The sequence below is a fragment of the Vulpes vulpes genome, chromosome 1, assembly GCF_048418805.1.
Source record: "Vulpes vulpes isolate BD-2025 chromosome 1, VulVul3, whole genome shotgun sequence".
Classification (NCBI taxonomy): Eukaryota; Metazoa; Chordata; class Mammalia; order Carnivora; family Canidae; genus Vulpes; species Vulpes vulpes.
Genome location: NC_132780.1, coordinates 15,010,372 through 15,022,908, shown reverse-complemented (window position 1 = coordinate 15,022,908; position 12,537 = coordinate 15,010,372). Strand labels below are relative to the sequence as shown.

Below are 12,537 nucleotides of genomic sequence, written 5' to 3'. Positions count from 1 at the left end.
AGGAGAGTGACACAGGGTCTCCCACCCTGCCAACCCACCCCCCTCAGGTTCTCTGTACCTTTGTTCTTTGGGGAAGCCAAGCATATCCCAAGCTGGAAGGGGCTCAGGGGCCCCCCAACTCCTTAAGCCTTCGCCCTCAAGGAAAGCAGACCTCGCACTTCAGAGGCTGATTCCCCAGACAGGAGATACAATAACGCAGGTTCCCAGAGCTATCCTTGCTTGGTGTAAAAACTTCCCAGAGGACCAGCATCTGGTGGCTGAGAAACTGGCTCAACCAGACCACAGTCTTAGCCTCTTGGCCCCAAGTCCTCCACCCCCATCCCCCACTCCCTCCCAGCCCACTTCAAATACCAGCAACCCCTTGCCGAGCCCCAGGGACAGCCAGTTGGCAAGGCCTGCCTCCTCTTTTCCGGGCTCATCCATCCCCTGTGCTCCCACAGTAGATCGCCCTACAGCTCGTACAGCTCTCTACTCCCCTTCCAAGCACTGGCCTCACTCATAACCCCTCAGATACTACCTGCCGCCCTCCAAGGCGCAAGCCAGGTGAGAGCAGTGGGGAGCACCAGCACCTGCGCAGCTCCTGGTTGTCAAGTAACATCCAGAACTTACAAATGCTGGGCCCCACCCCAGAACCTGTGCCCACCTGCATGCTCAATGCCACGCCATCCTAACTCCACACCCACTGATGCCACATTATACTCCTCCCTCCCTTACCCTGGCCTGCAAGCTCAGGGTAAAACCAGAAGGGACAGATATGGGAGCTGACCCGCTCCCCACCCCCGTGGCTGCACCCTCTGACAGCATGTTCCTCACGTACCATAAGAGCTCCCAGCAAAGACTGGAGCTCCTGGCCCCTGGCATGCATGGGCCACCTGGCTGGCTAGCCCAAGCCCCTCAGCCCTGCCGACCCCAAGAAAGGAGGGGACCGAGGCTGCGAGTGGTTAAATAATTAATAAGATTACCAACAGTGTGTTAATTACAAATAACGAGAGAGGAGCTAGAGGTGGTGAATTTTCCAAACAGAGAACCAGGATCCGCAGCCCCAGGGCCCAGGGGTCCGGCCACCCGGGTGGGGCAGCTCCGTAATAAATAATGGGGTTGGGGGCGGGGGTCAGGGCTGCTCCTGCTTCTTCTTGACAGAAATCCGTTTCTTCCTTGCTGCCAGCATTTCATAGAAGGGGTCCACACTCACAGCTGCCCTGCAGAAGGGGAGGGTCCAGGGTGAGGGCCAAGGAGCCCAGCCCCCCACACCCTCTGCTCCCACCCAAGGACCCTCCCCTTGGTCCTTGGTCCTGAGGACCCTGGAGCCCAGGCTCACTGGATCGACTTGATCCATTCCTCCTTCTCCTCCTGTGTCGGGGCCGAGATCCGGTACACCATGTGGTTCCCCTCAACTACCCGGCCGTCGGCCTCTGTTTTACAGGCTTTGATGAGCTGCCCCTTGTTGTTGGGGATATAAAGCTCAAAGCAGTTCTGGGGAGACATGAGAACAGAGTGATGGCAGGTCAGAGCTGGCCCTGGGCCCAGAGGAGGTGCCACCACGGCAGGAAGGGGCACAGAGAGGGTCTTACCGGTTTTCGGGGGTCATCCACTTCTCGGATGCTCAGATTCTCCAGGGGGATAATTCCTCGGGGTTCCTTGTCCTGAAGGAACAAGGTGGACAGGACTCAGACTTTCCAGTCCTTGCTCAGCTCCTCCTCCCCAACCCCAGCAGTGCCTGTGGTTCAAGTCACCGGTTGTGGTACTTTGTCACAGCAGCGCTAGTGGACTGGTATAGCCCTCCTCCCTCAGACCCCAGAGCCTGACCCCCAGCCCCTCCTCCCAGCAGCACCCCAGAGACAAGCCCAGCTCTACCCTCACCGTAGTGTACTCAAAATAGTAGAGGCAGTTGTCAGTGAGGATAAACCAGCGCCGCTTCCACGTCTTCACCCGGCCCCCTGAAAGGGAAGGGGTGGGAGGGGGCCTGGGCTCAACAGGGGGGACAGGGCCTCCGGGAGGCAGGGAGGGGACTAAGAGGCAGAGTGAGCGCAGGGAAGGCAGGGCTGACAGGGCCTGGGATGAAGAAATGCGGGGGAAGAGAGACAAGCAGGGACAGGCGTTCAGGGGCCCCCCCTCCAGGATCCCGCCCACCCCCAACGTGGGGCTCGGCACTTTCTAAGCCTGCCTGTCTGCCCAGCGCCTGGGAGTCCGAGTCCCGAGTGCCCAGCCCCCTCCTATGGCCCAGGGCCACAGCAGCCCCTGGCAGCCCCTCCCGTGTCAGGTCGGCAGCGTACCTACCTCCTGGGGCAGACAGCGAGAAAGCAGGCAGGACCAGGCGAGGAGAGGGGAAGGCAGAGAATGGGGTGCCCCCCAAAGCCGCAGGCAACAGAAAGAGGGCGGGCCAGGGAAAGAAAGCACAGGGGGGTGGGAAAGAGAGAGGGCAGAGAGGAAGACGCAGGGAAGGAGGGAGGGAGGGAAGGGGAGGGGGGAAGAGAAGGAAGAAAACCAGTTACATCGACATGACCCTCTCCCTCCCGGGGAGGCTGAAGATCCTGAGCCCCCCCATCACCTCCTGGTATCGCTGCTTGGTGCCTCCCCAACCCCGGGACAGGTCCTCAGCTGGCTGGGAAGGCCCTCCACTGCCACAGGAAAGAGATCTCACCCCCAGAAAGTCATCCCAAAGGGAAGAGGACAAAACCCCCGGTGCTTGGCCTGAGGTGGCTGTGGGGACCCATGTGAGCTCCAGGACAAACTGGCTGTGTGACCTCAGGGCCACCTCTTGCCCTCTCTGGGCTCCAGTCTCCAGACCCACTTGCACCCATACCTTCCCACCTCAGGACGACCTGCCTCTAGGTTCCTTGTGGTCCCCAAGGGACTAGACAGTAACAGTTAAGAATGGCTTTCATTAAGCATCTTGGTGAACACAGCCCCCCCCACCCCCACCCTTTGATCCAGTTCAGCATGTGCTACACTCCAGTCAGAGATCTGGGCCCCAAGCCACCCCTCACCCCTGCCCTGTAGCTGCTGGACAGAGACCAAGCCTTAAAGTCCTCATCTGGGAAATGGGAAGCATTCCTGTGGGTGGGAAAGGTCTACAGGGGAATTAGCTCCTGGGAAGCTGCCCTGCCAGAGTTCCTCTTTCCCACCCTCTTGGCTAGGGGCACCTCCTGGCCTCCAGAGAAATCTAACTGACTCCGGACTCATCTGGCCCCCACCCCTGGGGCTGATGCAGGAATCTGGCCACTCGCTGTGGGCTAGAAAGAGCAGTTTACACTTTTACCAGGACATCTCTGCACCCAGTCAGGGCCCTGCTTGCTGCTGGGGAAGCCAGGTCTTGGCTCAAGAGCAAAATTCCACGGTGCAGGGAACACAGCCCTGCCTGCCCCGCCCCTCCAATCCCTGGACTGGGCCCTCCCGCTGCTCCAGCAGCCTCCACTGTCTGCTCCTGGCTGTTATTCCTCCTCAGCTTCCCTGTGTCTCCGGAGCAGCCATCCGCTACCTCTTCACTAAAGAGCCACAGCTAGCACTCCCCTGGTACCCACCATCCCCAGGCATGGCTCCCAGCCAGCTGCTCTCAACCTTGGCTCTGCCCTGGAAGGCAGCTAGAGGGCTTTCAACATGATTGGCACCCATCCTGCCCCAGAAATCCTGGCTTTGAGTCTGCGGCTTGGCCGCTGGGCTTTTAAGAGTTCCCAGGTGAATCTCCCATGAAGCCACAGGTGGGCACAAGTCCAATCCTCAGGTAACCCCATGGAAAGGGACACCTGCTTGACACCCCCTCTGCTAACAATGTATCCTGAATTGGCTGGCACCCCGTGTTTCCTGGGGGATGGGCCCCATCCCACGCATTCCAGCCCTGTTGGGAACTTTACATTCATAAGCAGAGCCTGGCATTTATTCGGTGCTCTCCAATGCCTACCTTATAGCCACACATATTTATGGGGCCCCTCCTCTATGCCTGTGCTGGGGCCCAGCACACAGGCCTCATCTTGTTTTCAGGCCCATTTTGAGGATTTGGAAACAAAGCTCAGAGAGGTCAAATCACGGACCTAAGATCACACCACAAATGCGCATGAAAGCCAGGTCCTGAGCCTGGGCCCCCTGAAGTCCCCCTGCAGAGGCAGCCAGCAGGTTCAGGAGGGGACGTACCCAGCTTAAGGAGCCATCCCTCCCGATCCGGGTTGAAGAAGGTGTGGGTCAGGTCATTGCCGTCATCCTCGGGAATCTTGAAGGGTTCATTTCGGATGCTGTCATAGAGGTTCTGAGGGGCGAAGGTGCAGTCAGCAACACCAGGCCCCAGGGACCCTCCCAGGGCTACCTGGCCATGGAGGAGGGGGGAGGCGGTGGGACCACTGGTGGAGTGGCCCCGGGAAGGGGAGGGGAGGAGGAGGCAGATGGGTGGAGGGAGGCCTGGGGAGCAGAGAGAGAAGACAAAGAAAAGAGGCAGAGCTGCAGCAGTCTGCAAAGCTCAAGAGACAGAAAAGACAGAGAGATGGAGACTGAGGTTGGCCTGGGAGGGAGGAAGGGAAAAGGAAACGGACAGGTTGGCATGATCACCCCAGACAGCTCAGGCACCAGGAGGCCCAACATGGAGGAGGGCCCAGGGTAGGAAGAAGGATGGCACTGGGGGGCGGCAGGGAAGGGGAAGGGGGTGGCGCCTGACCCTGAGCAGCTCCTCTGGCAGGTCCCCACCCTCGTTGATGCCCCGGTTCATGGCCACGAAGCGCTCCAGGCCCGGCTTGTCCCGGACGTTGGGATTGTGAAGGCTGGTGTTCAGCATGATCACGGCGAAGGACAGCACGTAGCACGTGTCTGCACCAGACAGTCAGGTGGTGACGACACAGGTCAGTGGGCCCCCCCGGCCCGCCTGCCCAGGCCCCAGGAGTCTGGGTCCCCCACCTGTGGACTGGAAGACCCCAGGGTTGCACAGGCAGTATCGCTGGGCAAAGGCTTCCATCATCCGGTCAATCTTCTGGGCCTCTCCGGGGAGGCGAAAGCTCCAGAGAAATTGCCTGGGTTAGAGGGGGAGCCGGGTGTGGGTGCCAGGACCGGCAGAAACCTCTCCCCATTCTCGTTCCCCGTGTCAGGAAGCAGTAACAGCCTTGCGGCCTCAGCATCTGTCTCAGGTATGGATCCAAGCTGCCCCATGAGCACTGGCTGTGAGCCTTTTGGGGGATTTATACAGAAAAAAAAGCCTTCTTTCTGCTAAGGTTGCTAAAAAGGTCTGGTGGTCACCAAGGGCTTCTGTTGTCATGTGAGAAGAGGGTCTACAGAGAGCAATGCCAACACAGTGGCAAGGACAACCCAAAGAGAGAAAAATCAACCTTCAGATACCATTTGAGCACCTGGATACAGGTGTGCCTGAAGGAGACCCTACTGTGGACTTTTACCTTACATGAAAAGCTCGATTCCCTAATTTTTTTTTTTTTTTCCTGAGTAGAGTTTCATCATCTGTAAAGAAAGCCCTGACAGGTACATTCCTGCCCTTCCAACCCTATCCCTCTCACCTGAGGGCCTGCACCAGATTGAGGTCAGTAAACTCATGCAGATCCACAAAGGCATGGAGCACTGCCAAGTTCAGCTCTTCCCTGGGAGGACAGAGACAGAGTCATGCACAGGAAGGAGGCTGGAGTGGGAGTGGACAGGAAGCAAACACTGGGGAGTCTCGGCCACCGCTTCTGCATAGTGGCTGCCTCTGGAGCAGGCGAGATGTTAGCCTGGCCCCAGCACAGGCCTGGCCCCAGGACAGGAATGCTCAGAACACGCTCTTGCTGCAAGATCATCCCTGGTTTAGCTGAACCTTTGTAGTTAAGAGGAACACAGCAGATGTGTCCCACCTACTATCACCTCTCTGATGGTCCCCGGGTTCTGCAGATGTCCAGAAATGGTCCCCACACCTGCCAGGCTGTCCCCATGCACCCCAGATGCTCCTGAAACAATCCCCATATGCCCCAGATGTCCAGAGGGCCCCCAAACATCTCTGGATATCCATACAATCCCCATAATCCCAACAATCTGATAGTCCTTATACTTTCCAGGTGCCCAGAAAGTTCTATACATTCCCCGATGTCCACACAATTCCTAAGCAACCCAGACATCCAGACGGTCCTGTGTCCCTCAGATGTTCCTATCAGCCCAGATGTCCACAAATCCCTAGGCACCCCTAATATCCACAGACCTCATACCCCAGGTGTCCACAGGTGCCCGTGCTCCCTGATGATCCTGTCCCTATGTTCCCTAGCTGTCCACGTAACGCCAATGCACATCAGTTGTCTACACAATTCTCATGCTCCCACAAGGCTCACAGATGTTCTCCACTGTCCCCAGACATAAATGGATGGTCCTCAACTTTTCAGGCATCCACCGGAGATTCCCATGCCCCCAAGATGAGCACAGACAGCCCCAGGCTTCCACTGACCCCTCCATCACTCCCCTGTCACAATCCAGCCAGAGGGCAGGTCTATCAGGGCCTCTCTCAGGAGAGAAAGCTGGTGGCCTAAGGGCAGGAGCTGGGCAGGGACGCCTGGCCAGCTCAGTGGGTGCTTCCTGCCTTCGGCTCAGGGCGTGATCCCAGATTCCTGGGATCAAGTCTCACATCCTTGCATGGAACCTGCTTCTCTTCCCTCTACCTGTGTCTCAGCCTCTCTTTCTGTGGCTCTCGTGAATAAATAAAATCTTAAAAAAAAAAAAGGAGCTGGGCACAGGGGATGACAGGGAGCTGGGCAGGGTCTCACCTCTCCCCCAGGTAGTCCCCGATGGCGGTCTTGTTCAGGCCCTCGCCCTTGTACAGAAAGCGGGCGATTTCTTCGGGTGTGTTCTGCAGGAGTTCATTCTCCACCAAGAACTGGATCCCCTGGTGGGTGGGGACCAGGTCTCAGCCCCAACAGCCAGAAAGCCACACCCCACTGCCTCCCCAAGGACCTCAGCATCCACCCCCAGCCTGGATAGAACTGGGTCAAGTCTTGTTTGGGGCTTCACAGTGGTCCCTAAATACCATCCCTTCCACCTCAGAGCCTTCACACCTACTGTTCCCTCTGCCTTTGCCTGGTTAGTCCAGCAGCAAGGGCAGAGTCCCGCAAGGAACAGGAGCCCAGTGAGTTTGCTGAATGTGTGACAAACTACAATTGCTTTGGGCTTCAAGAATACCATCAGACACTGTTAGTACGCAGCAGCATGCACGGGCTGTGAGGGCCAAGCCTCAGGCTGGATGGGGCCTTCTTGGCTCGCCCTGGGCCAGGAGAGCTACACCTAACTCTGGAGTGTGGCAGCCATGTCTAAGGGCTCACCAAAGGCAAGGTAGGGCCAGCTCTTGTCCTGGGTCTCCAGCCCTGCCTAGTACACAGGCAAGCTCGAGGGAGGCCACAGAGAATGTGTGAAATGAATGACCTAGTAAACAAACATCTCTCTGCACCGGGTGGACACGGACTCGTCCTTCAAACCGGACCTGAACATCCTCTCCTCGAGAAAGCCCTAACTTTACGAGGCTCCCCCATGAAGGTCCACAGCCCTGGTATCTCTGTGAAGTGGCACTGATCAACCCTCCTTTGGGCATGTCATGGTCCATATTCCCTACCACACTCGAGCTACTCCTGAGACTCTAGGTGGCACCACAAGAGGGTCCAGAAATATGAACAGAAAGGGGAAGGGAGCCTCCCAGGCAGAGGACACAGGACACGCAAAGGTCAGGAGGCGGGGACACCTCTGTTAGTGTTCAGAAAACAAATGGACTGCCAATATCTGAATCCCAGAATTAGAACCACATGTGTCGACCTCAAGTAGATCTAGAACCTGAAAGTGCCAGAAGCCCCTGTCTGGATGTCTGCCTGGCCAATCCCAGCCCTGTGACCCAAGCACCTTCTTGGGATCCATGTTGAACTTCTTCCTGCCCATTGCCATCTTCCGGTTCCGTTGCAAGGTCTTACTGCAGGAGAGAGCAAGGGATGGAGGCTCAATGCCTGGGCGTCCCTGGCCTGGCCCCATGACCCCCAAGTTCCCCACCCCAGCCCTCACCTGCCCTCATTGGCCTCCAGACCCTCCACCTCGCTCATGGCTTCACTGAGCTCCTCCCGAAGGCGCTGGATCTCCACCAGCAGCTCCTGTTTCCGCCGCCGGATGTTCTCCAGCTCCATCCGCTCCTCCGGAGTCAGGTCTGGGGGCTCTGTGGGTCAGGGTCAGGGGTTGGAGGTCAGTTCTGGGGGCTGGGAACCTGGATTCCTGCAATCTGGGGGAGGACCGAGCTGGGGTGGGCAGGACTAGGTTGCAAGGGAGGATGAGGATGAGGATTGGGCCTCCTCTGTTTCCTGGAAGAAGGGGCTGGGAGTCTAGATTTCTCAGCCCAGACAAGGAAGGGCTGCGGATCTAGACTCTTAAGTCCTGGGGGAGGAGGAGGCTAGGGGTCAGGACTCCTGAGTCTGAGGCAGAAGGGGGCTGGGAGGCCGAACTTCCGGGTCCATTACTTGGAAGGGGAGTGAGGCCTTGGTTCTCTGCCTCCATTCCTGGCGAGGCAACTGGGAGCTTGGGTGTCCGGACTCCTGGGTCCATGAAAAGTAACTACGGCAGGGAAAGCTGGTGACAGCTCCTAAGAGTTGGGGAAGGGGGGCGGGGCATCGAAGGCCCCCGCCCCGCCTTCGCGCGATCCCCGCAGCCCCCAAGATTTCTCCCCAGCCAAGCGCCCCAGAAGCCCCCCTCCCGGCTCCCAGCAGGCACTGGGCTCGCCCGGCCCTTCCAGCGGGAATGGTTCCGCCCCGGCCGCGCCTCCGCCGCTCCATCCCGCCCCTCCCGCCGCCACCGGAAACAGGCTCGGCCCACACAATGGCCTGGAACGCCCTGCTCTCGGGCCCCGCCGGAAGCCCGTTCCGCGCCCCACAAAAGCGAGGCTTCGACGGGGCCCCAAGGCGCCGCGCGGCGCGCGCCGGGAGGGACGTTCGCGGCCGAACGTTCCAGTCCAAACGCTCCATCCGCTCCCAGCCGGCCCCGCCCCTCCCTGACCTACCATAGACACCGTCCTCCATGGCGGCTAGGAAGGCCCGCGGGGAGTCCGGGGCGGTCCCGCCGGTCGGGCCTGGATCCGCGTTGGCCCGCGGGCTCGGGTGAGCCCGCTCAAACGCCCCGGGAGCCACCGCCGCCTCCTCAGCGCCAGTCCTCAGCGCTGAAAAGACTCTCCGTTCGCCTCCCAACCGCCCCGCCAATAGGGACCGCCCCTCGTTTTGACACCGTCCAATCCATGGAGAGCCCTCTCGTCTGCCCCGCCCCCGACCCCGAAGGATCGTCCTCCAGGACCAATAGGCGCACAGGGAACAGACGTAGCACCGTACGGCCGGAGATAGACGGGCAGTAGGGCCAATCGGAGTGCGGCCAGGGAGCCGGGCCCCGCCCCCGAAACAAAAGAAGGTTTGTGGCTGGTGTGCCCGCCAATGAGAAGACTCGGAGAGGAGTTGCATGCAGGCGGGACTGTGCGCGAGCCGAGAGGACGGCGCCTGCGCAAGGGCCCTGGAAGGACGCTAGGCCAGTCGACCCCGCCTCTAGTGATAGGTTGCCGGGGAGCGGTACTTTGTTTGTCTCGTTGCCAGGGGGCGGCGCCATAACTGTCTGCTGTTTCCGGGAGCCACACCTCCGCGGCCGGCGCAGCAGGCTTTTGACCGCAGCGGTTGCCAGGCAACTGGGAGCCGCTTTGGCCCGTCTTTTGGCCTCCTTCCTCCCCTTACTGGCCTCTCTGATCTCCAGATCCTTTCTTTAACCCCTCTCAGGACTTCCCCAGCCACTTCGGCCTCTTGCGAGCCGAGGGGTGGTGAAACAAAAGACATTCTTTCTACGCTATTGGGTATCTGTCATGCAGAGTGGGACATTCGGGGAAGGCTACGCCTTCCTGGCGCCTTCTGCCTCTCGAGTTCCTCCCTCTCTCCCTCATACTCCTCCCCTCACTTTAGCATCCTTCCCCTAAAACGGCTCCTCTTCCTCAACATCCTCCCACCTCTCCGGTTCCTTCCTCGCTCGCAAAGTCCTTTCCGTCCTCTCTTCCTCCCCTCCCTTCAGGTTCCTCCTCTTCTTAAACTCCTACCTCCTCTCGGAGTCTCCCCACCTATGATACCCTTCTCTCCCCTCCCCCTCTGCCCCAGCCTCTCATTTCCATTCCTTGCAGAAAAACCAAGTGCAGGCAGCTGGCCAGGATGGAGCACCCGGGCATCACTGTCATGGGTGGGTCCCTAACTGGGTCTCAGGTAGTGACTGGGCCTTGTCCTCATTTGCCGTCCCTGGGCTAGGCAGGTGGGGACAGATTCAGGGCCAGGACCTGGTTAAGCTGACAGATTAGACACGGAGCCTCTTAATCTCCTCCCTGACCTTTATGAGTGGCCTGGGTCTTGTCCTCCCCTCGTGGAAAGCTAGGGTGTGCCAGCCTGGCCCCACTCTTCTTCCTTCCAAGCAGAAGCCCCTCCTGTCCCTTCACCCCTAACTTAACATCCTTTCCCATGCCGGTGTTTCCATTACCCCCACCCCTGTCCCTACCTCAGACACCTGCACTGGGAGAACAGCTAGCTAATTAATCCCATCCGGTTATTAAGTGGGGGATTTTGAAGGATAAAGGGAGGTGGGGAAGCCACAAGCGGGGACCTGGGTTGATGCAGCACTGGGGCAAACTAATGAGCAATGACAGTGCCTGCCCGCTGTCCTGGGACACGAATGGGAATGTATCCTCCTCCTTGGCACTGGCTCCTGCAGTTGGCTCCCAGCCTGCTGGGCACTTAGTTGGATAACAGTGCGGTGGAGGTTGGGGGACAGGCATGAGGAGCCAAGCCCCAGAAGCACACTCACGGACACACCACCAGGACTCCCAATGATTTAATCTGGGGCACAGTTCCCCCCCTGAACACATACTTCCTCCTGGCATTCAGAGCTCCCTTTTCCTTTTCCTGTCCCCTAAACTGGAATGGGGCAGGGGGTGGGGGGAGGTTCTGGCCCTTAGCCTCCGCCCCCGCTACCCCTTGCCTGCCCTGTCGATCACACATCCAAGTTCAGAGCTGGCCTCCAAGAGCATCTCCTATCCCAGTTGCCCCTGGAAGGTCATGCATTTCAGGACCAGGGGGAGCTGGGCCAACTATAGCACCTTCACTCCCACCACGAGCCATCCCTTTCAATGAAGTGAGGAATCATCCTGGTGGAAAAGTCCTCGGAGAACTTCAAGTTCCAGTGCCCCATTTTTACAGATGGGGAGATTGAGGCAAGAAGGAGGGGAGTGGTCTGCCCAGATTCAAGCAGTAAGTTGGGGCAGAGTTGGGATTTAGAGCAAAGCTTTCTGGATCCTCATAAAGGACTCCATTCTAATCAACTCCAGCTCAATTTCTAACCCTTTTGTACAAACCATGGCAAAGTATAGATAGATATCTGTATTTATATTATATATATATATATAATACACATATGTATAACATCTTTAAGAAATAGACACACATCACTAGGTATAGGTTTCCAGAGCACTGTAGACTCATCAACCTTTGGCCTCTCCCTCTCTTGCCTGACAACCAGCCCTGTTATCCACAGGGTCTTGCATGGGCCCTCCCTTTCTAGATCAGCCCAGAAATGCTGCCAATCAGCCCAGAAATGCTGCCAATCAAGTCCTCGGTAGTCCAGAACTACCGAGTCCTAGGAGCTGATTCGACCTTCCAGGTTTTAATAATAGACAACTCTGGATCCCTGGAGCCTTGATTCCTTTTGGCATTACAGAACCACAAAGAATCATCGAGATTCTCAGCTCCACTGGGCAAACTGGAACCAGTAAATCTCAAACATCTAGCATTGCCACTCCTTCCTTGACTCTGTGATCAATCTAGAGCCACAGAATCCTGATTCCTTTGGACATTCTAGAATGGCACTTAAAAAAAAAAAAAAACAAACCCGTGGATCATAAAGAAGCATTGATGATGTCTTTGGTTTGATGTTTTTCTACAGCTGGTGGTCAGGAGTTATCTAATATCAAGAACTCCCAAGCTGTCACTGTAGCCCTTCCAGAACCACAGACACTCTGTTGTTTTGTGCATTCTAGAAAAATGATTGTTTACTTTCCTTGGTAGGTCGACATTCTAGCTCAAACCTGTTCTAGAACCATGAGTGCTTATCGCTGTGGTCAATCTAGATTCACAGAATCTTAACTCTTGGGCCTTCTGGAACCACAAGGTCTTTTCTTGACCTGCAGTCAACAATCTTTGTCATTGGTTAATAAAGACGATCTTGAATTCCTGGGGCATTCCATAACTCTCCCTCCTTATGTGGTCTAGAAAAAAAAAATAATTTGCTACTTGGTTAGCTGAGTCTAGAAGCAACAGTCCCTTGAATCTTAGGTCAATCCAGACCTACAAACGTAATGTCTGTTGCTGCCCCTGGAGGAAATGTACCACCGATTCCTGACCCTGCTCAACAACCCAACCCAGCCACACAGAGGAATCTAGAACCACCAGTCCTTGTCTCTTGGGTGGTCCAGAATCCTGGATTCCCCAGCTCTGGGGAGACTCAGGCGTCAGGCTGATAAAGGGGTCTTGAGAGGGAGCATGGAACACAGAGGAATTA

The 12,537-nt window shown here is 57.4% G+C and overlaps 1 protein-coding gene across 2 annotated transcripts; it reads right to left on the bottom strand.

Moving 5' to 3' along the window:
* Positions 1-932: 932 nt before the first annotated feature.
* On the bottom strand, positions 933-9,184 carry CYTH2 (cytohesin 2). Of its 2 annotated transcripts, XM_026013919.2 has the most exons (13): positions 8,972-9,168; positions 8,436-8,529; positions 7,990-8,137; positions 7,834-7,900; positions 6,714-6,832; positions 5,487-5,567; positions 4,879-4,991; positions 4,643-4,791; positions 4,129-4,240; positions 1,861-1,937; positions 1,572-1,643; positions 1,319-1,473; positions 933-1,199 (listed from the first exon to the last, which is right to left on the bottom strand). In XM_026013919.2, the coding sequence occupies exons 1-13, from the start codon at positions 8,972-8,974 to the stop codon at positions 1,112-1,114; spliced, it is 1,278 nt and encodes a 425-aa protein (XP_025869704.1). In that variant the 5' UTR covers positions 8,975-9,168; the 3' UTR covers positions 933-1,111. The 2 variants fall into 2 exon arrangements, with proteins under 2 accessions (XP_025869704.1, XP_025869706.1); XM_026013921.2 differs by lacking the exon at positions 8,436-8,529 and having other exon boundaries at positions 8,972-9,184.
* Positions 9,185-12,537: the final 3,353 nt, after the last annotated feature.

What these genes read in the sequence shown, in the direction of transcription:
- CYTH2 (XM_026013919.2), bottom strand. An exon ending in AGGCCTCACTCCCCTTCCAA is followed by an intron (nt 8,138 to 8,435) that starts GTAATGGACCCG and finishes CCTGACCCACAG; the next exon opens with AGCCCCCAGACCTGACTCCG. An exon ending in GAATGGATCAAGTCGATCCA is followed by an intron (nt 1,200 to 1,318) that starts GTGAGCCTGGGC and finishes CCCCTTCTGCAG; the next exon opens with GGCAGCTGTGAGTGTGGACC.